Source organism: Sinocyclocheilus anshuiensis, unplaced genomic scaffold (assembly GCF_001515605.1).
Source record: "Sinocyclocheilus anshuiensis isolate Anshui unplaced genomic scaffold, SAMN03320099.WGS_v1.1 scaffold1036, whole genome shotgun sequence".
NCBI lineage: Eukaryota > Metazoa > Chordata > Actinopteri > Cypriniformes > Cyprinidae > Sinocyclocheilus > Sinocyclocheilus anshuiensis.
In genome coordinates, this window is record NW_015550226.1 from 121,495 (window position 1) to 147,537 (window position 26,043).

The 26,043-nt window shown below is 40.8% G+C and overlaps 1 protein-coding gene across 1 annotated transcript in view; it reads left to right on the forward strand.

Moving 5' to 3' along the window:
* The window catches only part of LOC107661016 (sal-like protein 3), a 59,469-nt gene that overhangs the window by 14,956 nt on the left and 18,470 nt on the right, over nt 1–26,043 (forward strand). Inside the window, exon 2 of the mRNA XM_016450462.1 lies at nt 20,720–23,842. Coding sequence (XP_016305948.1) covers nt 20,720–23,842 — 3,123 coding nt within the window. The remainder of the gene's footprint in view (nt 1–20,719; nt 23,843–26,043) is intronic.

Below are 26,043 nucleotides of genomic sequence, written 5' to 3' on the forward strand. Positions count from 1 at the left end.
GGATAACAATAAATAAATATTTTTTACCAGGTTAAATGTTGATTATTAGTAACTCAAACCCCTTTTTGTAAACCTCATACCTAACCGTCGATCGCGCGCATCCGCCACGTTTGTAGTTTTTCTTACACGTTTTATTCGTGTTTGTAGTTCTGGACCAAATCCTTCGCCAAAGCGCAATGGATTGTGGGCAATTTAGCCATTAGAGTCCCCTTGTCCAAATACCCACACTTGCGGTCTTGGCCACTTGAGAGCGCGTGCATGCGACAGGAAGTAAGTGCCTACTATGCTTTGAATTGGGACACACTTATTCTAATCTCAGATACTATTTAGGATGGATAGTATGAACATTGAGATGCAGGGACAGTGTTGCCAACAGGGGAAGTTGCTAAAGGAAGGTCGATTTGTTGCTAAAAGTTGCTAAATGACGTTGTGATGTAATTGCACGTTGATATCATTGCGTAATTATGACGCAAAATTGTGTCACTACATCAAGTCTCAGCAAAAAATATTTTATATATGTTCATTTAGATTTGTTCGTAAAATAATATAAGGTAATATAATATTAAAATATAACTGTATGTTTAAATACAACATTGCATTATTGAACACTTACACATTTTTTAACAATTACAATTTAAGTTTTTTTTATTAGCTAGTAAACTAGTAAAACTACACATTCTGAACAGTTATAGTTTTAAGCAGTGTATTAGTAGTTAGTTAGTGTGCTACACTTTAAGAAAAGTCTGTAAAAATAAGGCACAATCTATTATGTTAATGTGAAGGAATTTTCCGTATTGATTTTTCACAGGTTGTTTACCTGCATTTTAAATTACGCATTGTATTTTGTGTTTTCGGGTTACAGGGTTACAACAGATAACGGATAATGTCCTGGAAAATAACCTTTTCCATTTTTCTAGATATTTTTTTTTACAGTGTACTAACTTATCAACAGTCGCAGGTACAAGCTACTACTAACAAGGTGTATAATAAATGAACAATTATTCAATTATTCAGTTATTATTATTATTAAATTGAACCATTGCAAATAGCAGCTAACTTAATTCATGTGATGTGTGTACTAGACATCTTTGGTTTCCTCTTGTGTAATTTAGATGGAACATTTGTGCCTTTTATCGTTTAAATCACTTATCAAAAGTTGCTAAAAGTTGCCAAATAAATTTTAAAAATAGCTAAATTTGTTGCTAGGTGCTTTTGGAAGAAAAAGTTCAAGTCAAGTCTGCTTTATTGTCAATTCTTCCACATGTACAGCACATACACACAGAGAATTTAAATTGCGTTACTCTCAGACCCTTGGTGCATACAGATAACACTAGAACATAAATACAGATATACAGATTAAATATAAAATACAACTATACAAATAAGGTAAAATGTAAAAAAAGAAAATATATAAAACGTTGGATATTAGACAGATATTCAGCCACGAAAAAATCAATAAATTCTTAGTGGATGAGTATAATTGTATAAACCAGATGGCTTATCTGAAAAGCATTAGAACGTAGAACTGAACACACATCGCAGTTTATTTGTTTTAATCCTCCTCGATATTTTGCAACGCATAAAGTCTCTAGCAGCAGCGAGCTAGCGCTTAGGCCAGCTAGGGACAGTCTACAAAGTACACGTAAAGGATAAAACGATTAATTATTAATTAGTTTTCCCTCCGGAATGTTTTTTACAATGAACAAAACAAGAGCAATTTGTGCACCAAGGTCTTTGAAAGATATAAAGACAAACACTTATAACGCTCACTTGAATTTAAATAAGAAATATTGTAAACAAGATATGTGATAGTGGTTATTATTATATTATTACTATTAATAAATATATTAATAAAATAAAAACAATATTAAAAATCATTATCATTTCATAATTCAGTGGTTGTGCAGTAGGCTGATTCCAGGTCCTTGTGAGAACATTTTAATGTTCGTTGTTTTCACAGAAGTATGACACAAAAAAGTACATGCTATTGAAATTTAACCCAGTAAATAAATGAATTTAAAATAAATACGAGACTTGCACTTGGACCATAGTGCAGCCCAGTGGAAAAAAAGGTTGAGAACCACTGATTTAGATGTTCATTGGCACACTTTAAATGGCAAACCTTCGGGCGCTGCAGGATTTCAGTTCATTGAGGCGTAGTGTGTTACCAATGGTTTGCTTGGTGGCTGTGGTCCCAACTGCCTTATGATCATTAACAAGTTCCTCCTGTGTAGTTCGGGGCTGATCCCTCACCTTTCTCATGATCATCCTTACCCCATGAGACGAGATCATGCATGGAGCTCCAGACCGAGGCCGATTGATGGTTGTTTTGTGTTTCTTCCATTTCCGAATAATCACACCAACAGTTGTCTCCTTCTCACCAAGCTTCTTGCTGATGGTCTAAGCATTCTTGCTGGTTGGTAGGGGATCAAATACTTATTTCACTCATTGAAATGCAAATCTATTTCTAACCTTTATATAATGTGTTTTTCTGGATTTTTTTTGGTTGATATTCTGTCTCTATCCGTTAAAATAAACCTACCATAAAAATTACAGACCCTTCATTTCTTTGTAAGTGGGCAAACTTATAAAATCAGCAGGGGATCAAATAAATATGTTCCCTACTGTATGTCAGAAGCTTCACAAAACACCTATATGTTTCCCATGTTACCTGGAGAGATTTTCTGAAGAATAGTGGACAGTTTAACGGCTCAGGACAAACAAAAAAAAAGGGACTCATGAACAACTATCCAAAAAAATTAAATAAATAATAATAATATAATAATAATAATTTCATGGATTTTTAAAATTAAATTGAATAGCATATGTCCTGAATTACATATGAGAATAAAGCCTGAACTGAAATGTTGATTTAGGAATCAGAAACAAGACACACCCTTTGAAGTTGAAATAGAAGACTGTATTGATTTTAAATAAATTTATTAAAGGTTTTAAATTATATTAAGCCTTAAAGTTCTGCATAATTAAGGGCATGGCCACTTGAGTGACAGGTGGATTGCCGCTGCTGTCACTGCAATCGAGCTAGGTGGGCGTGGTTTCAGCAACCAGCTCCCGCCCCTTTGCCCATTTTCGATTATCCGGGAGTGACACGCTGCCAAGATGGCGACGGCCCGCTCCGCCCACTTTGAGCTTCAAAAACGCTCTTCAGAAACCTACGGGTGACGTCAAGGACACTACGTCCATGTTTTTATACAGTCTATGGTCGTGCCTCTTTGATCTAAAAACATGGCTGGCCTCTAATTTTTTATATCTCAATGAGAAAAAGACAGAGGTTGTGGTGTTCGGCCCTAGAGGAGCCAGGGATGAAGTAGAGTTTAATTTTGGCCCATTGTCTTTGTATGTCAAAGAACACGTTAAAAACTTGGGTGTTTGTAGCTCCCTGAAGTTGAACACTCAGATCAATCATGTGGTAAATTCAAGTTGTTTTTTTTTTCATTTGAGAAATCTGGCCAAGATTAAATCATGTCTGACATTTAAGAGTCTTGAAATTGCAATTCATGCTCTCATATCATCAATACTTGATTACTGTAATTTGTTATACAAGGGTATTAATCAAGCATCTATCATGCGGCTGCAGAAGGTTCAAAATGCTGCCGCAAGACTGTTAATGAATATTAAAAAATGTAGACACATTACTCCGTCGTTGATTTCTCTACACTGGCTTCCGGTACAGTATAGGATTGATTTTAAGCTCCTTTTATTAGTGTATAAGTCTTTGCATGGCCTTGCACCTACTTATCTATCAGAGCTGCTAATTGAGTATCAGAGTGGAAGAACATTAAGATCAACAACTCAAAATGTACTTAAAATTCCAAGGACTAAGTTGAGCCAGAAAGGGGATTGTGTGAGAGCGCCAAGACTTTGGAATAGCTTACCTTTACATGTCAGGGACGCTGACTCTGTACATGTTTTTCAAAGTACAGCTAACGGCATATTTGTTTGCCATGGCGTATTCTTGTTGATAATTTTTGTATTATTATTATTATTATTGTTGTTTTAGGTGATTTTTCTTTTCTTTATTTGATTTGTATATTGAGATGATGTAAAGCACATTGGTCAACATGTGTTATTTTAATAGTGCTATATAAATAAAATTGACATTGACATATATTTCAGAAGTGCAGCATTTTGATGGAAGAATTGTGCTTTTTGCTCTTCGTTTGCAAACAATTAAACAAAAATAAGCTGGAATTAACAATGATAACATTTGTTTGTTATATAATTATCCTTTAGTCAATCTTATCTCCATCATTTACCGCTGTCATGTTTCCTCTTTTCCTCCTCGTATTGCTTTTTCCATTTCTGGCTGCCAGACGGATAAGTCCTCTTCATGTTTAAATAAGCAAATGGACGAGTAAGCGCTGTGCCAGTTTGAAAACGGCGACCGACGCATCACAAGGAAAAAACAAGCACATCCAGAGTAACGCAAGAGGGGGCCCCCTAGGGGGGATGCAGATATATTGCTCCATGTTATATTAATAATGACATTTCTGATTGTTCAAATGGTCAGCTGTCGGGGCCCCCTCAAAATGCGGGGCCCCAGGCAATTGCCTGCCCTATTGCTACGCCTCTGCTTACAGATAATATATCATGATGATCACTACGTTTGTGTTACCGAATTGCATCCTGTCAGGAATAACCTGAGCCCGCATCCTCAATCACAACTCACTCAAGGGACAAGGCCATGTAACCTTTTCACGATGATAATAAATATATATTTTAAACCCAAATAATTGCTGAAATACTTCTGCAGCCGCCTCATCTACCTCAACCATGCTAATCAGGAACTGTCCTGAACGTAACACTGATCGCGCCTAACCTGCCTTCCGTTTCCATCATACACTGTAAAAAATGATTTGTTGACACAACTTGACTTAGTCAAGTCATCTTGTTGCATTGACTCAGTTAAATTTAGCAAACATTAGGCGTCAAGTTCACTCTACTTATATGTGTGTCCGTCTTCAGTGCATCTGTCTTACAGATAATATATCATGATGATCACTACGTTTGTGTTACCGAATTGCATCCTGTCAGGAATAACCTGAGCCCGCATCCTCAATCACAACTCACTCAAGGGACAAGGCCATGTAACCTTTTCACGATGATAATAAATATATATTTTAAACCCAAATAATTGCTGAAATACTTCTGCAGCCGCCTCATCTACCTCAACCATGCTAATCAGGAACTGTCCTGAACGTAACACTGATCGCGCCTAACCTGCCTTCCGTTTCCATCATACACTGTAAAAAATGATTTGTTGACACAACTTGACTTAGTCAAGTCATCTTGTTGCATTGACTCAGTTAAATTTAGCAAACATTAGGCGTCAAGTTCACTCTACTTATATGTAGTTGTTGACATAACATGCAGTAAATTGAGCCAACGTACGGTATCAATTAATCAGCATTTAGAATTTTTAGTTAAGTCAACTGAAAAACATATTGGTTGAACTTAATTTTTCATGTTTTCACAACCATGAACCAAGTCTAACTGACATAAAATAGTAATTTTTCCTCAACATCATAACTTAACTATTTGAGTTTACTGGACTTTATTGCTTTGACAAAAAGTTCTGGATATCTATCTGGAACCAGATTTTTTATGAAATCAACAACTACAAAATTGAATCTCTCACATTTATTTTTTAAACAGATACATTGCATCCATAAACACAGACGCAAAGATATAAAAACACTACAGAAAAAAACCCTCACATATACACAGCTCAGACAAACACCTGCAAACTCTATGCACAGACCCATCTTAGAGCCAAAATAGTACGAATAACTCTCCTTGTCATTATCAGATATTTTCACTGCAGGAACAAGTGTACATGAATTCACAATAAGCTGTGTTAAAAAAATTCACATTAAACTGTTCAAAAACTGTCTTCAATTCCCAATTGTAGAAACATGACAAGGAAAGAGGAAGCAGGAAAAGGTAACAAGAAAACAGTCAGCTTGAAAAAAAAATCAAGAATACCAATGTTCCACTTAAAACAATGAGATCTAAAACAACAATGCTCTTAAACTTTAAACCAGTACAATGATTAAACAGTAGCAAGAAGGAAATAAGATTTTGTTTGTTTTCTGTTTTATCGCAGTAACTTACTCTTCAAAGAGTGAACTCTTGCGGTGCAAGAGTCTGATCCAACTCCAATAAACAGGCGCTGTATCACTTCAAATGTGAATTTTAATTCCTTTGGATAGTCAAGGTTTAATGCGTACACCAGGCCCATCAGGTTCAGAAAAGCATTAGGTATATCACTCAGGTGAGGAATTACCACTTCTTCCTCAATCACCAGGGCAACGTCATTGTAGAACGCTGGGAGAGGTTCCATCACATTTTCCACAACCACTAGGATTCCAATCACCACACCCTTGATTACATCCTCTTCACGGTCACTGGGCTTTATAGAATGTAAACAAAACAAGGTACCATTACTTAAAAGCAATTACACAAATATAGTCCCCAGACCCCTGCAAATTACGAGATCTAATGTTCAATTTTCCCTTGTTTTGCCTTGCATGTTTCAGCTTACCTCGCATATAATAACAATAATAATAATAATTTATTGTCATTGCTGTAGAACAACAAAATTACATTAGAGCATCAATCGACAGTGCAATTTCATAAGTGCAAATGCGTAGGAATGACATTGACAACAGTGACATGATAAGATCAACATTATCAGCCATAGCACAGTATGTCAACAGAACAATACGACATTGGTAAGGAATACAGTGTATAGGGTAGAGAAATAGTAGTAACCATGAAAGATGTGTAGTGTTGTGTGTGCTGCAGCAATGCAAAGTCCAGTTCACAGTTAATGCAAATTGTTGAAGAATGGTGCATAATGGATACGAATTAAGTGGATGGAGACGGGAGAGGGGAACAGTGTTTATTCAGCAGTCTGACTGCCTGGGGATAGAGACTGTTGGCCATTCTGGTGGTCCTGGCCTGAAGGGACCTGTACCTCCTACCAGAGAGCAACAGGTGGAACAAACTGTGTGCTAGGTGAAACCGGTCTTTTATGATGTTGTGTGTCCTACGCAGGCAGCGGGAGGTGTACACAGTAGAAACCTCCGGGAGAACAGTCCCGATGATTTTACCAGCAGTTTTCACCACCCTCTGAATCATCTGCTGTTCAGCCACAGTGCAGCTGGAGAACCACACTAGCAGCCCATAAGTCAGCACACTATGAATTGCACAATTGTAGAAATGTATCATGAATTTCTGGGGCAGTTTGGCTCTTTTCAGTTTCCTCAGGAAAAAGAGACGTTGCTGGGCCTTCCCTACAGCTAAGGTGATGTTATTGCCCCAGGACAGATCCTCCGACACAGTGAGACCCAGGAATTTAAAACTGTTTACCCTCTCTACTGCCTCTCTGTTAATGTAGAGAGGTGAATGTCCAGGATGGTTTAATTTGCAAAAGTCCACTATAATTTATTTTGTCTTTTTGATGTTAAGAGCCAGGTTATGCTTTTTACACCACCCTGCCAGTAGTTCAATCTCCTCCCTGTATGCCGTCTCATTGTTGTTTGTTACGAGGCCGAGCACAGTTGTGTCGTCTACAAATTTAACGATGTGATTACTGGGGAGGGAGGCAGAACAGTCATGTGTGTAAAGTGTGTAGTGTAGTGGACTGAGCACACAACCCTGAGGGGCACCAGTGTTGATGCATATGGTGTTTGAAATGTGCTCGCCTGTTTTCACACATTGAGAGCAGTTGGTTAAAAAGTCCAGTATCCAGTTACATAATGAGTTGTTCAATCCAAGTTTGCACAGTTTCAGCAGGGGTGGGTTGCCTGTAATCATTCAGGCATGTGACACTGGTTGTTTAGGGACAGGGATGATTATGGCTGCTTTGAAACATGCTGGGACCCATGACTTGGACAGTGACAGGTTGGAGATGGTGGTGAAGACCTCTGCCAGCTCGGCCGCACAGTCCTTTAGCACCCGGCCCATCACACCGTCTGGACCGGATGCCTTCCTGGGGTTGATGTTGCTCAGGCAGTCTCACTTCATGAAGGCTCAGGACTGGTGCAGTGTTGTCGTTGGAGGGCAGGTGGGGCAACAAATTGTCCTTGGTATCAAAACGGGCATAAAACAGGTTTAATTCCTCTGCTAGAGTGGAAGTACTACTCACAGAGACAGATGTTGTTCCCTTGTAGTCTGATATTGCCCTAATTCCCTCCCACACCTGTCGGGAGTTTGTAGAGGTGTTAAAGTGGGCTTCAATCCGCCTTTTGTAATTCAGTTTGGCAGACTTGATGCCCCTTCTGAGAGCACACCTGGCTGTGCTGTAAGCCCCCCTGTCCCCAGACCTATAGGCTGCATCCCTGGCTTTAATCAGCAGCAGAACCTCATGTGTCATCCATGGTTTTTGGTTAGGAAAGACATGGATCAGCTTCCAGGATGTAACCCTGTCTACACAGAAATTGATATAATCCATCACTGTGGTGGTGTACTCATCAAGGGTCTGGCGTGTTAATAATTCCCAGTCTCTGAAAACATCCCAGTTTGTGTAGTGGAAGCAATCCTGTAGCTCCGGGATAGCATTTTTAGGCCATATTCTAACTGGCTTCACCATGGGCCCAGCAGTCTTAATAGTGGGTGTATACCAAGGATGGAGCATGAGTGAGATATGATCACTCAAACCCAAATGAGGATATGCCTGGACTTTGTAAGCATTAGTCACATTGGTATACACCTGATCCAGTGTTTTATCTCCTCTAGTTGCACAGTTCACATTACGATGGAATTTGTGAAATACAGTCTTTAAGTCAGCATGATTAAAATCCCCCGCTGCTATAAAGACACTGTCAGGGTGTGCTGCCAGGCTGTTATTAATGCTGTTGTGTAGCTGTACTAGAGCCAGTTTAGCATTAGCATCTGGGGGGATATACACAGCACAAATATACACCACAGAAAATTATCTTGGGAGATAAAACGGTCTACATTTAAGCAGCATAAATTCCACGTCAGGGCAACAGTGTCTTTCAACTACAGTGGTATTTGTACACCAAGAGTTGTTGGTGTAAATACACAAGCCTCCGCCGATCTTCTTACCCGAGTCAGCTGTTCTGTCGGCTCGGTAGGCAGTAAGCTCAATAGCCGCGTCTGGGGTGGTGTAATCCAGCCAGGTTTCCGTGAAGATCATGCTGCAACAGTTGGCTATATTCCTCTGTGTTGTCAGTCGCAGTCGAATCTTGTCCATCTTATTGCGGATTGATCGGGCATTGGAGAGGAAGATGGTAGGGAGCGGGGGCTTAAACGGGTTAGCCTTTAACCTAGCTAACACGCCAGCCCACTTGCCTCTCTTCTTCCGCCGCTCGCAGTGTCTCCTCCTCCGTCTTGCTGCTGCAGGTGTCCCGAGAGGTGATTTGACGATCTCAGGAGGGATACAAAAAATCCGCTGTTGAATGATATGTATCCCCGGTGTTGAGTTCGAGGAGTTCAGCACGGCTGTACTGAAGTGCCTCAGCCAAATAGATGTGCGAGAGAATGCACAACAATGCCAACATGAAAACACTACGCCAGTCGAGAGAGCTCAGAGTTGCTGCGTCTATGCTCGCTGCCGCCATCACGATCATATCTTCATGAATTTTGAAGGAGTCTCTCGCATGTACCATGGCAGGCCCAACAATGCTGCTGTCCTCTTCCTTTGGTTTGTTGTCTGTAAAATATAGGATGGTTAAAGTACCAGCTTTATTCGTTCAATCCTCTCTTTTTCTTTATTCATTTATCCTTTCTCCCACTCCTTCTTTCTTTGATGCTTTTTAGAAAAAATAAAAACACAAAAACCTTAATTTCAAATTTGCACATTTACACTTGTATACTTTTGTTGTAAATAAATCACCAGTGATGTGATGCAACAACAGTTGTTTGTTACCTTTTTGTTCATGACCAAAATAAGATTTAATAGTGGATGTAACACGCTCATGCCACTTAAATCAGGGGTGGCTAATCCTGCTAATTCATTGGGGTTATAACACTTTAAAGGATTTAAAAGGATAAGTTACCAAAGATGATAATTGTCATTTACTCACCAACATGCCAGTCCAAACACATGCAAAAATATTCATATCTTTATTCCATACAATGAAATGAAAAATGGCTTTAGGCTCTTAAACTCTATAAATTACAAGTCAACACTATAAAAAGAATGCAGTAAACGTAGTGGATGAGTCATGTTGCCTATTTTAAAAGTTTTTTGAAGATAACGGTGTAATGAACTGATCATATCAGTTCTGATGTTACTATGACATAATACAACATCATCAAACCTCATTAGTTCTTGTGTCATGACATTTGATCAAAAGACTTGCGAGAACCAATGAGGTTTGATATTTATGTAGTAGCTAATACAATCAAACATTATCGTAAACAAAGACTGACATTTTTGTGTTTTCATCATACAAAGAGATTGTATTATTTCAGAAGACTTGGAATGAGACATACAAATGGTATGGGTTACTTTTTAGACACTTACTCTGAAGTCATTGTGTATGAAAAGATGTCACTATCACTAATTTTATGACCCATAGAAGAAAAAAGGTCATAGAGGTTTGGACAAACATGAAAGTGAGTAAATGATCACAGAATTGTCATTTTGGGGAGAGAAAGACTGCTTTAAAATAAATTGACTCACATCCTTATCAAGGCTCTCCAGTATTGAAGTCATTTCTGGAATGTCCTCATAACGTTTTGCCCTGAATAACTGTATTAGCTTTGAGAGATGACCATCTAGGCCTTCAAAAAAAGACTTGCTCAGGTCCTTTGACACAAGCCTGGTGAATTCTTTGCTGATCTATAAAAACAAATAAATTTACAAATTTAACAAAGATGCCAGGGTCTCAGTGACAGTCTACAACAGTACTAAATTAAAACATCATGCAGGAAGTTAAAACATTTTAATTTCACTCAACATTAGGGCTGCACGATAAATTGTAAGCTGTTTGCGTAGCTTGTCAGTGAACTACGGCTCTGTGTAGTAAATGCCGCTCCATCTGAAAGCATGTGCTGGAGATTTACTACTAATCACCGAACCGGCTTTACTGACAAGATGCGCATGATAAACGCATGCGATTTATCGTGCAGACCTACTCAACATTATGGAACTGGTCATATAATCTTAGGATATTAAGTTTGGCCATATCTTCTAATAGAACAGCACTACTTTCATAACCCAAGATTTTCTGATAAATTCAAAGCACACAGAAACAAATCAACACAATTTACCTGTCTCTCTGTGAAAAGTGCTGGCCATTGGACTTTCATTTGTGACACTGGTGGCTCCTCCGACTTCTTGTCTTCTCAGAGAATACGTGCTGCTCATAGCAGCATCAACAAAGGTGATGTCTGGAGTCCTCTTCCTCATCTCCACAGCTATTTGCTCTCTTTCCTCTTCTAGACTTTCCCGGTCTTTGCCCTGAGGTAGATGTGGAAGAAAATTTGTTTCACACCGTCTAGGTTTCTTAACTTTGTTTCGCTTTCCTCTCGTCTTCCCAAGACCTCTCTTTTCAGAATTCACTTTCAGTTCCTGACAACCTGCATCTCTCAGCTTTTGTCTGTAGTTGCCCATCTTAAACTTCAAACTAATTTTCCACCCATACCATCCAGATGTGGAGCTTGGCTCTTTGAGACACGGGTGTTTTTCAATTAAGGCAACCGCTACACCGTCAATCTCTTCATTCCCAGGATAGGCTTTGTATGAGTATATAGTTTCTGCAAGTTTCTCAAGAATTTCAATCTTCATGTCTCTGGGAATTGACAGAAGTGTTCCATCCTTTCGAAATGCCTCATTACGTTGTCTTAGCCTCAGCTCAACATCATATGTAAAAACAGGGATGGGAAAGGCGGTTGGCCATGACTGCGAACGGGCGGCAGATGGCTCTGAATGGATGCTGGGTGAAGAAGTTGATGGACATGACGATTCACTTAAAATTGCAGTGTCTAAACTGGAGTCTGACAATGCATCTGGAAAGGGGGTGAAAAGGACCTTCAGTGTCACCTTGTCTTTGGGCAGATCAGCTACACATGCAAGGTTACAGAAATCATGGAAGTCTTCGTCTTCATATTGAAGGTCAAAAGGGTCTTTCAGCTGGAGCCTGCTTTTAAGTTCAAGCTTGAGGCCATCAACAGAATCTGGAACAGGATCAAGTCTAACTTTTTGAATGTTCTGTGGGGAGATGATCACGCGAAACAGCATTTTTTTATAGGAATAGACAATTTCAGGGTTTCTCTGCAACTGGGGAAAGAGTCAAAAGATGTGATTACATTGATTGATGATTACATCCTTTAATGTGAACACCTAGAAAATCATGTGCATTTCAACAAATGTACCTTAGTGAAGCAAGAAGGTTTTTGGTGTGATGCTTAGCTTGCCAGCTCTTACATATGGATAAAGTGGATGGTATCCATTAAGCTCCTGGGGTTCCACAACTTTCAGTTCTGAAGTGCAAATACTCGTCAGCTCATAACTTCGCAAATGCTCTATGTACCAGGCTTTGAAGGGTTTGAGGATGAATGACACTTTGTTGTTCACAGTTATCATTTTAACAATCTCGCCAAAGTCCGGCAGTCCACTGGTGTACCCTACAGACAAAAACATTCCCACTGAGTACTTGGTACCATAGATGCATGCATGGGTTGAAAGAAATACAGTGTCGTTTCCATATTTATGCTCAATGGCCTGCCTAACTGAACGTTCAAGTGTGTCAGGTGAAACGACAGCAGCACGTCCTACTTCTAGATCAGGTTTGAAAACACTTGGCAAATCAAAGTAGTAAGCCAAAGCAAGCTGATGCTTTTTGGCCTGAGTGAGCAAGACATTCTTGAAGTTTTTACCATCATGTACAACTCTCTTAAAGAAGTTGTGCTTCGCCTCAAAGCGAATAGTCCAAAAATCAGTCAGAGGCCCAAATCGACGAATCATTTCAGGATAGTGTTCCAAGAAGTGATGCTTGGGTAGAATGTAGAAATCTGGGAAACACTCTTTCAGCAAGCACCGGTGTTCTGAGATTTTGGACTCCAAGTAGCACAATGTCTCATCAGAAAATTGTCCAGTAGCTAGGAGTTCAATAATATATTTCAGCTCTAGTAAGATTTGCCAAGTTTTGTCTCCTTCTGGTACTCTGTGACCCATCATCAATGGCAGTAGCCTTAACAGAGTCCAGTTTTCATGGCAGTTTCCACCAATTGAATGTTTTGACACAAATGTCTTTGAAATTTGTTGTGGTTTGTTAGTTTTATCAGTAAACTTGAAAGGTAAAGACTTGATGATGGCATTAAGGTCATCTAATGTGAAGTACCTTTTGGAAATAAGGGACTTTATGCAGAGACTTAACTCTGTTGGTACTATACCTTCAAACAGATCATGCATAAAATCTGGAGGAAACCCTTGCACTGTCTGGAAATAATTAAGTTTCTCAAGAGCACAGTCTCACTTTACTCCATCCAGGGAAACCAGTGAATTGGTCTTCAATTCCTCAAGGGTCTGTTTGTGAGTTTCAATCGTCCTGAGTGGAAACACCCCCTCTTTGACCTCATGCAAGTCAATATGCTTGCGATTGGCTAGGCAAAATCTGCAGAATTTATCAACATTGAAACTTTCTTGGAAGCCAGCTAGCGAGTGGGCCCCCAAGTTGTCAGCTGACACATACAACACAGAACCCTTGACACTTGTTCCCAATTTTTGAACATATAATCCTTCCTCTTCAAGGACTTGAATGTCCCTAATCAGTGGTTGAAAAATGGCATCATAGCCATAATTCTTTACATCATTGCTATTACACAGACAAGCCAGATAAATTGATTGTACCGAAGACCTATACTGTGCTGGCAAGTTTGATATTACCCAATACACTGCACAGACCTTATGCTTTTTTCTTGATGTTCCCAGTGGGTTACATACCTCATAATCATCTATATACATCTCAAGTGCAAAGCTTAAACTCTCTGAGGAAAGCAAAGGATTCCCTTTGCAGTACAGTCCATCCCTGTATGTTTTAATCTGACCGGACTGGTCAGCAGTTTCCTGCAGGATTTTATCCAAAATGTCATCACGGTTCAACAACTCTGTCAAAGCTTTCAAAATTGGAATATAAACAAACATTTTTGAGGAGGACGATTTTACAAAATATTCAACTGGCTCAATTACTTTGAAGTTGTCCTTGTAATAAGTGGTTATTTTGTATTCGGTTGCAAAAGGGCCACTCTTTGAAAGGGAAGTTAGGGGATTTGTTTTTTCGACTATCTCAGCTAAGGCAGCAGTCACTTCATTGTTTAATACACAATTGTGCTTAACCAATACACTTTCAATTATTCTTGGAGTGAACTCTTGCACAATTGAATAAACACTGCAAAGCTCATTTACAATTTCCTGTGTGGTGGCCTTTGAGACATGTAGAGTTGTTTGCATACGAAGTAACATTGATGCTACTTTGTGTTTAATCAAATCCTGTAGTTCTTGAACATCTATGTCACTATCTACTGTTGAGCAATCCAGGCTGAATGAATGGGTTTCAGAGTCTGCACTTTCAGGGTTTGAATCACCAGGAATGCAAGTTTGATACAAGTAAGTTCGAAAATCTTTAAAAGTCCTGTGGCGATGATTCCTACTTTTATGAGCACGGAAAGTGCTGTACACACTGGTCTGGAAACTAGTCTTGAAAGGGGCACCTCACTGGCTCATTCTTTTTAATGTGTGTTATAAGATGTGCAAAATACTGTGAAACACTGCAAGCCTCTGAAAAATTACACAGGTCACAGTTCACATTTGATGTTGCTTTAAGCAATTTTGCGGAGGCTTGAACACACTGACTATGGTCGCAAGTTAAATGCTTCTTCAGAGACAGTTCACTCCTAAATGTGCATACACAATCTTTATAGAGGCATGGGAGTGGACAGAGACTTGCCTGATGGCAGTGTTTCAGCTTGTAGTGTGTGATTAGGGCACGCTGGTTGGCCGAAGAAAATCTACAAATCTTGCAACACCACCTCATCGATATGGAGTTATGTTTCCACTCTGCTTGCACTGTACTGATCCTGCAAATAAAAATTAAAAAGTCAAACTCCAGCCAAGTACACATACACAAGTTACATATAGAAATATTTACTTAACATCTTACTTCCCAAATACAATCAGGAAAAAAATATATAAACACTTTTTATTTCTATGGCTGGGTGATACGTCAAATATTATAGTGATGTTGCTGGTGTGGCAGGATGCATTGATTACATAGGGGGTTGAGCACTAGTTAATTAGTAAATTGGAGAAAGTCTTGTTAAAGTATTAATTTAGTTGCCCTTCTGCAATTCTCATCTGCCACATTTGGCGTAGTCGGCAGGGTCGATGCTGTTATAGGTTGAGACACAGATTAGAAGTTAGTTTTTTTTGTGGTGTTTTTTTTAGGACCGTGGTGACTGTTCAGTGGACGGCCTGGTGTTTGGTAAGCATTTTTTTTAGTTTTTTGCTTCTGCTAATGTAGTACCACCGGTTACGCCACAGTCAGCGAGTGCCGGTGCGGCGGAACGACTTGTTTTTATACCACAGGAGAGACGTTGTCCTAAATTTAATGGTAGAAGCGGCATTAGCATTAATGAATGGGTGGAAGAAGCCCAGGCGTGTATGCGTTTGCGTCAGATGTCCCGAGTAGATCAAGCTTTCTTCTTATTTGATCATCTTGAAGGAGAGGCTCGTGAGGAAATTAAATATCGGCCTGAATCTGAAAAGTGCGATCCGGATAAGATTATTTTCGCATCGCGTGATTTGTATGGGTGCTCAGAATCATATGTGGCCCTCCAAGAAGTGTTTTTTTCTCGAAGACAGCAAGAGGGTGAAACATTATTAGAATTCTCCTTGGCTTTATTGGGCTTATTGGAGAAAGTCAAAAGTCGAGCCCCATATGCCATTCCAAATGCCGATACTGTGTTAAGGGATCAATTTGTTGAGTGTGTATTGGATAGTGCTCTCTGTAGGGAGCTTAAGCAGTTTGTCCGACGTCAGCCCACTGCAACGTTGTTGGAAGTCCGTGGGGAGGCCCTTAGATGGGAATGCGAGGGAACGCTGGGTGGTGTACGGGGTCGAAGCCATTCGGTCCCTCTGGTGAGTGGGATTCAGTATGGGGTGCGAGGTGACTTGGGTGTGGGCGTTGGGTCAAGTCAAGGGAACCAGTCGTCCGAATTAGATGAGCTACGAAAGCTGCTGCGTCGTGTTAAGGGATCAATTTGTTGAGTGTGTATTGGATAGTGCTCTCTGTAGGGAGCTTAAGCAGTTTGTCCGACGTCAGCCCACTGCAACGTTGTTGGAAGTCCGTGGGGAGGCCCTTAGATGGGAATGCGAGGGAACGCTGGGTGGTGTACGGGGTCGAAGCCATTCGGTCCCTCTGGTGAGTGGGATTCAGTATGGGGTGCGAGGTGACTTGGGTGTGGGCGTTGGGTCAAGTCAAGGGAACCAGTCGTCCGAATTAGATGAGCTACGAAAGCTGCTGCGTCAACAGCAGCAGCAGATAGATAACCTTACTCAAACCATTGCACAAAATCAAAACTCTTACACTCGTGGTCGTTCCCCTCGTTTGGATAGAATAATTTGTAGGCGGTGCCAGCAACCAGGGCACTTTGCTCGGGAGTGTGATGGGGAGCGACGACCACCTCACTCTTCGCGACGGCCTTTTGCGGATTCTTCCTTTGGTGAACTGGGGCAGCCGCACGGATCGCAGCCGTCGGGAAACTAGTGCCCACCGGGCTGTTGGGCCACAGCTCGGTAGGGAATATTGTCGGCTCTCATGTGTTTAATCGGAAGAAATTTGCACCACGCTTGGTTTCCTCTTGTCCACATCTTGTTGTGAGTATGGGGGGGGTTCCTGTGCCCTGTTTAATCGATACTGGCTCCATGGTGACTACTATTACCGAGAGTTGTTTCCAACAGCAATTCCAGCCATGGGGCCAGGATCGGTTACAGTCGTGTCATTGGCTGCAGCTTCGGGCAGCTAATGGGCTGGGAATTCCATACATTGGCTATATGGAACTGGATGTCGAATTTTGCGGTGATCTGATTCGTGGATGCGGGGTCCTTGTCATCCGAGATCCTCCCGGTGGTTGGTGCACGAATGTCCCGGGGATTCTGGGGATGAACGTGCTCAGTCGTTGCTACCGGGAGCTCTTCGGGCAATATGGTCCCGCTTTATTTGAATTATCGGTCGTGACGCACGATTCCAATATCTCTCGGGCCTTTCAACATTGCCAACAGACGTTTAGAGTTCCTACGCGTGGGGGTGATGTAAGGGTGCGGGGGCGTGCAGTGTGCCGCATTCCGGGTGGTACATGAAGTTGGTGGCAGCAACGTGTTCAGCCTCATATGTGGGTAATGTTGTGTTATTTGAGCCCCCAGAGACCGGCCTGCCGGCAGGTTTGCTTGCTTCTCCGGCCTTGGTCCATGTAGCAGGGGGCACTGTGTGTGTGCCCCTGGTTAATGTTGGCACCGTGGATGTGGTGCTTTATCCTACTACAGTTGTAGGTAAGTTGACAGAGGTGTATCTGGTGAATCTACCTGAGGGTGTGATTGAAGTTCCATCAGTTATTGCTCAGGTGGCCTCTTGTGGGGTCCCAGGTATGGCGGTCTCTGCACAAATTGAGTCAGTTGATTTAAGTGGATTAACATCGGATGAACAGGGGTGTGTTAAAGATCTTCTTTGTGAGTTTCAGAATGTGTTTTCTGCCCATGAGGGGGATTTGGGTTGCACAGACCTTCTCTCTCATGAGATTCCTTTGCTCGACGACGCTCCGGTTCGACAGCGTTATAGGCGAATCCCTCCATCAGAGTATGAATTGGTAAAAACTCATATTAATCAGCTACTGGATGCTCGGATTATTCGAGAAAGTTGTAGTCCGTACGCGTCACCAATTGTATTGGTTAAGAAGAAAGACGGTAGTCTACGCATGTGCGTAGACTACCGTCAACTTAACGCAAAGACTCGAAAGGACGCATTTCCATTGCCTCGAATTGGGGAGACGTTAGATTCATTGACAGGAGCCCGTTGGTTTTCAACATTAGATCTGGTCAGCGGTTATAATCAGGTCCCTGTCTCTGAGTCTGACAGACCGAAGACTGCCTTTTGTACGCCCTTTGGGCTTTTTGAATGGAATAGAATGCCTTTCGGCCTCTGTAATGCATCCAGTACGTTCCAACGTTTAATGGAACGGCTGTTTGGGGACCAGAGACGTCAATCTGTGTTGTTATATCTTGATGATATAATTGTGTTTTCCTCATCAGTGCAACAACATCTGCAGAGGCTGAGAGTGGTGTTGAGTAGTTTACAAATCGAGGGCCTTAAGGTGAAGTTGGAGAAGTGTGCGTTCTTTAGGGAGGAAGTACGTTACCTGGGACATGTTATATCCGCTCGGGGTGTAGCAACGGACCCGGGTAAGATAGAGGCGGTGGCTCGGTGGCCGCATCCAGTGACTGTGCTAGAGCTGCTGACCTTTTTGGGTTTCGTTAGCTATTATCGGCGTTTCGTGGAGGGGTTTGCCAAACTGGCTGCCCCTTTACATAAGTTAGTGGCAGAGTTAACCGGGGGTAAGTCGAGTAAAAGAGACCGACGGGAATTGATTGAGGTATGGTCTGAGCAGTGTGAGGAAGCTTTTCAAGCTCTTAAGTGTAAGCTCAATCGCATGCGATTTATCGTGCAGCCCTAATTCATATGATATGTAATTTGAAAGAATAACAACTGAGCGTTTAAGAAACATAAGTAAAGCAAGCATTTTTTTATAATATAACAAATTAGAACTAAATGTTGTTGCAACCATATAAATAACAATGCATATTTCTCATATTAAACACAAATATGGACTGGCGGCGGTGCTTCAAATATTACTGATCATTCGGTGTTTCTATGATAAAAACTAACGATAATGAGATCCGATTAAGAACAAGCTAAAAAGTCACTTATATGTACACTGTTTTATCTATTTATCAACATTGACTTACTAGTCGAAGACGACTTTTCTTTCTGCTCACGTCTCAGCGCTAACGAAACAAGCCTAAATTAACATTAAAGAAAGCACAAATCAGGGTATACTTACTCATTTCATTATTTGCAGTCCATAAAGTCCATCTGTAATATTTCATTATTTGCAGTCCATAAAGTCCATCTGTAATCGTTCAAACGCGGGCTTGGTTTCTTTTTCTTTTCTTGCATGATCAGCACTTCTCGTGCTAAAATGGCGGATGGCGCGACTGTCTCATCTATGTTAAAGTAGTACGTCATCATGACGTAGAGTTTCTGGCAAAAATTTATAGAACCTATGTTTTGTTGTTATATGAACACATTATTTAAAGTTTTCCATTTCCCTTCAAGTTGAGGTTATAACTCATCCTATTGTGTAGTGAGACACTGCAAGTTGACAGGACATGATTTTACTTGTCCACCTGACTAAAACTCAGAATCATTTTTTTACAGTGTACTCATTCCGTTTCCACTATACTCTCTCACACACCCATACATTCTTCTCTTACATATATATATTTTCTTTAGACATACATGCATTTTCTTCTTACATACATTTTTTTAAATAATATTAAATGTATACTTTGAATACATTTGCATAAGAGCAAAATGTATAAATGTGTGGATAAAATATATTTATTCATAAAAATGTATGAATCTGTGCATTAAAATATGTGACTATGCCAGCAAAAATATATGTATGTGAAAGGATAATAATAAAGCATAATAATGACTAAATAATTATAGAGAAAAAGATAATTTTTAAGATAATAAGATAATGTGTCATGGTTATCTATCTATGGTCATCTATAGATATATTAAAATAATAATAATAATTTCATTCCAGTCACTACTGAAAAGAGGAATTAAATCCTCTTCTTCTTCTTGCTTTTTTATTTTTTCAAAATGTGTATTAATTTTATAGTAGAATATACAGAGTAATTGAATTTCATATCCACCAAGGTCCAATCAAATGAAGACATAGACATGTTTAACACTGCTTAATAAGTTATTCATTCAGAGTTTTGTGTGTGTGTGTGTGTGTGTGTGCGTGTAACATAATTAACAAAAATTCACACCCATCCCAAACTCCTAGTCAAGCACATTACCAGATAATTGCCATGAAGCATGTGATGCAGACAAGTGCACAAAATATCTGAATTTATTTGTGCAGATTAAAATCTCAGAACAAATGTATGATTTAAACAGTTCAGATATGACTGATATGAATTAGGATTGGTATGACACAACTGTATGTCAACTGTACAGAACATGCAATAACTTTAACATACATTTATTATATAAACACACTGTGTGTGAAAAGATTTTGCAAAAGCATAGATCACACATCTGACAGTACTATGAAATCTAAAATGTCATGTTAGTGGTAAATCCGAGTGAGACCTGATTTGTACAGATAAAGTGCCCTTGGCTTATATGAAAACAGTGGAAATCAACGACTTGCATTGAATCCCTTATACATGGCAATATCTACAATTGATAGTCCCAAAATAAATAGATTGCACAAAGACAGATATTATCTGACTATACAGAGAAAAGTGGAATGATCAAAATTGGTGGTTAAGATGAACACAATCACGGGAAAGGGTAAAACAGATTTGATTGTGCAAATAATAATAATAATAATTTGTCCCCCCCCCCCTTCATTTTCCTGTTCTTCTCAGTCTCAGGTGAAGGACTGGATGATTCAGACAGTGGAAATGAGAGCCGCAGTGGGAGTGAAGAGACCCATGTGTGTGAAAAGTGTTGTGCTGAGTTCTTTAAGTGGTCTGATTTCTGTGAACATCTGAAGACCTGTACTAAGAATCCACTTGTGTTAATTATCAGTGACAATCAAGTGACTTCAGACCAAGCACAGGACTACCCACCTGAGCCATCACCCATGCCCAGCTGCAGCAGTGAGCCAGCAGACAGTGAAGATGTAGTAGAGGAAAGCCACATGCCCACTGAAGGTGTTGAAGGAGCAGAGATGATGTTGGACCCGGGTGCTGTCCTGGAGATAGAATATGAGCCCATGGAAGTGGAACTGTCTCCTGAGAAACCCATAAATTCTGAAGATCAAGTTACACTGTCAGAGCCAGACATAAGCCTATCTCAACTTGAAGATCTTAAGCAGTCTTCTGGGGCGGGATATACTATACCCAGCACTAATGTCACATTGGAAACACTGCATGGAACCCGTGTGGCTGTGGCTCAGTTCTCTCAGGGTGCCCGGGGAGCACTAGCTGGTGAAGTGTCAACTATGGCCATTCCTATGATCCTTGACCAGCTCATGGCCTTGCAGCAACAACAGCTCCACCAGCTTCAATTGATAGAGCAGATTCGGAGCCAGGTGGCACTAATAAACAAACAGGCCTCTACACAGACAGCTGTCAACCATCAAGCAGACCACAGCATGAATGCAACCTTAGAAGTAACCTCATCTTCCAACATACCCACAATGCCTGGGCAGCTTCATCTATGTGGCTTCATTACACCACCTAAGCATCAACTTCCAATCAAAGGGCCCTCCGATTTCAATGGACAGGTCTCAGCCTCATTATCTTCAGCTCTGGAGGTAGCCTGTGTTAATGTTCCTCAGACAGTTGGCCAGCTGGCCAGTTCTGGGATGAAAAACAATATCACAATTAATTCCTTATATCCAACAACCAGTAATGTGGTTCCTTCTCAAATGTCACCATGCTCAGCGTCGATTGGCAACAGTAGCTGCACCAGTAGTAGCACAGGAACTGGGGGTAAAATAAGTTGTGGTATTTCACTTCCAAAAAACACACTTAGTCCTCTAACACAGAGTCATGGAAGATTGCTAACATCCCCCTCCAGCCTTCCTCTTGTACCTCACAGCTCATCCAGCAGTGTTATCTTCCCTAATCCTCTAGCCAGTATTGCAGCCACAACAAATGCTCTTGATCCTCTTTCCGCCCTAATGAAGTACCGCAAAGGAAAGCCCCCAAATGTCTCTTCGTTTGACACCAAACCCAGCTCAGAAGATCCCTTCTTCAAACACAAGTGCAGATTTTGTGCCAAGGTGTTTGGAAGTGACAGTGCCCTGCAAATTCATCTTCGCTCCCATACTGGTGAAAGGCCTTTCAAATGCAACATTTGTGGTAATCGCTTCTCCACAAAGGGTAACTTGAAGGTTCATTTTCAGAGACACAAAGAAAAGTATCCTCAGATTCAAATGAACCCCTATCCAGTTCCTGAGTATCTGGATAATGTTCCAACTAGCTCAGGTATACCTTATGGCATGTCATTGCCCCCAGAAAAACCTGTTACCACATGGCTGGACAGCAAACCTGCTTTGTCTACAATCCCAACATCAATAGCACTGCAGCTCCCTCCAACAATACCCAGTATTATAGGAAGCTATGGGGATTCAAGTAGTTTTACCCCTTTAAGTTGGTCACCTCAAATGCCATCATCCCCATCAAGTGAGTGTGCATCTATGTCTCCTATTCACCTAATTGCTGAGGCTAGTATAGCACAAATGTCCAGTTCACCACAGCATAGTGTGGCAAGTGACACACCTCCAGTTCTAAAATCTGAAGCCTTTCATCTACCACACACCTCCACCACCAGGCCTGGAGAAACCAGCATATTGACTACTTCCATACACCAAGTGATTTCTACAACCACAGTCACAACCACAAATAGCACCAGAACACAGATCATAGATTCAGCAAATGCTCCCTCTGCTGTCTCTCCTTCATCCCTTCAAATGGTTTCCAGTCAGTTTAAGCCCAAATTTCCTTTTGGTGGCCTCCTGGACTCTATGCAAACATCAGAGACCTCAAAGCTACAGCAGTTGGTGGAAAATATTGATAAAAAGATGACAGACCCCAACCAATGTGTCATCTGTCATCGTGTGCTTAGTTGTCAGAGTGCTCTTAAGATGCATTATCGCATCCATACAGGAGAAAGACCCTTTAAATGTAAAATATGTGGCCGTGCTTTCACAACCAAGGGTAATTTAAAAACACACTTTGGGGTTCACAGATCAAAGCCCCCTCTCCGGGTACAGCACTCTTGTCCCATATGCCAGAAAAAGTTTACTAATGCAGTAGTTCTGCAGCAACACATCCGCATGCATATGGGTGGACAGATTCCTAACACACCCCAGCCTGACAGTGTTCAGGACTTGGACACAAATCTGTCGTTTGATGAAAAGAGCTTAGCTACCGTGAACAACTATGATGACGAGCTAATTGATGAGATGGACCAAGCAATAGAAGAGGAAACAGGTATTAAAGAAGGGAATGTGGACCCACCCAAAAAACATTTATACACAGAGATGTCTCCAAGCACTTCACCCCCAACCTCTCTTATATCTAGCATGGTTGCTTTGGAGAATAAAATGAGGCTTTCTGACAGGACAGTTAAAACAACCAATGCCTTCAGCATTCAGCCTCCAGAAAATGGCAATGGAATTGATGGGGAAAATGAAGACATCTTTAAAAATGAGTCATCTTCCACTGTAGGAGACTTGGAGAACCACAGTGTTGGGAGTCCAGCACAGTCTGAATCATCTGGCTCTATGCAGGCTCTGTCTCCGACTTTTAGTCAATCTGAGAGTCATCGCTCCAAGTCCCCTACTCAGTCAAATAACTGCAAGGAGGATGCTTTGCATCTTCCTTCAGTGAATGCAACAGTGAAGTCTGAAAAGTCAGATACCCCTTCTCCTGGATCAGAAAACACAGGTGCATTAGATCTCACTGCCACACAGCACACTAGGTCATTTGTCAAAGACGAGAATCACTTCAGTCTGCTGTTCCTGGGAAAAGACAAAGGTAGTATATTTGTAGACAGATGTGTGTGTGTGTGTGTGTGTGTGTGTGTGTTATATATACACTATCAGTCAAAAGTTTTTGAACAGTAAGATTTTTTATGTTTTTTTTTTTGAAGAAGTCTCTTCTGCACACCAGGCCTGCATTTATTTGATCCAAAGTACAGCAAAAGCAGTAAACTTTTGAAATATTTGTACTATTTAAAATAACAGTTTTCTATTTGAATATATATTTAAAATGTCACTTATTTCTATGAATTCAAAGCTGAATTTTTAGCATCATTACTCAATTTACATGTTCCTTCAGAAATCATTTTAATATTCTGATTTTCTGCTCAAAAAAAAAAAAATGTATGTCATGACAACTCTCGGAGGGATTGGCATGGTAATGTACATGATGATGTTAATGTAGTTGGTCTTGGCGGAATAGATCTGCTACGCTGCTGCGGCAGAGCATGTACCGAGACTTGCTACTGCCAATACATCCACAACATGCTGCTGTGAACATGTAAGAAATATTGCTGCTGCAAATATAATGCATACATGTATCACCTCGTAGCAGATCTATACAGGTGGAGCTGGGGAAGGTGGAGGGTTTCTGAAGCAAGCTGCAACTATTACGGCAAGCACTAGACATATAATTGAATGTTGAGCAGTGAGCTCATTGGCTACCGATACAGGAGAGAACCAATGAGCTGTGCCATGTGATGATATCATTAGGTCAGATTGAGTTAGACCTATTGGACTGCGCCATCTAGAGTTTAATGCCAGAACTCTGTATTTATGTCATGACAACTCTCGGAGGGATTGACATGGTAATGTACATGACAATGTTAATGTATTTGGTCTTGGCGGAATAGATAACAAAACACCCCCCAACAAGCAGGTCTTTCGCCAAGACATATGGACTGCTGCTGCTCCGAAGAGCCATGTGAACCGTATGTATTACTATATATGTGTGCCTGGGCTCCCACGCCGACCGGCTTAATGCTAGTGGCCTATGACTATGTGAGCCTTGGCTACCATGCCGACCGGCTTAACAATAGTGGCCTATGGCTATGTGAGCCTTGGCTACCACGCCGTATGCACCATGTGTAATGTTTAATTAACAAAATGGATATACGTTGCAATCCGATAGATAAGACCCCAGCACCCACCTGAGCAAATATCATAATTTAGTCATTTGATAACTGCTGTTACTTCTCCACTTCATCAGTCCCAGCAGCAGCGTAACACCTTGTTAATTCATGTTCGTACAATGATGAGACGGACAAAGTTAGCAATGCATGCCATTTTATTCTCTCGTGCAGATAAAAAGTTGTCAAAGTTACAGTGCACAAAAACCCCTGGGTGGACTGACATGATGAACTGAAATAAAAGCAGAATATAAATGTTCTTTCTCCATTTTCTGAATTACACATCACAGCAAGAGCACACGTCGCACGAGCACATTTCTCCGAACTACACTACCCATAAAGCATTTCAATCGGAACTAACTATTACAGCCGTAGATAGTGATCTTCAGCATCTCCCGCAACACTGTCATTGATATGACTGTGATAAGCGCATGCTTCTGACGCTGTGTGCAGCTGAAATGAACCACACACTCATTACAATGAAAACATCGACCTTAGAAATAACGAACGTGAACACTGGGAAAATCGCCCGATGTATATGGCGAACCCCCGTTGAGATGCATACACAAGAATGCTTATTTCATTTAACCTGTTTCATGTCCGATACTATCGGCGTATCCTCAGAGCGATTACATATGCTCTAAACTGTGTTTTGCTCCAGCTGTATAAACACAGATGCTAAATGCTGCTGCTAATATGTTTAATATTCGCTCCAGCATACAATGCAAACTGTTAACATGACACTTAGTTTAAACTTGATTATGGTTGCTCATTTTTGAATTCAATTAGGCAAACCACGCAATACACACAGCGATATGGAATAGAAGAGCATTCACTTATCTTAGATGTTGATTTTGCTGTTCTGAAGCAAGCTGCAACTGCTACAGCAAGCACCCACATAGCAATTTTTCTCTGGCCCAGCTCCGGCCCACACAACCAGCTTTTGCTTGGCCCACATACCGCAATGTATTACGGTACTAGTGTGAACCAGGTCTGGATTCCAGACAAGGGCCACACATGGGCCATTACTGGCCCAAGTCTCAGCCAAGTTAATTACCCATAACTGGCC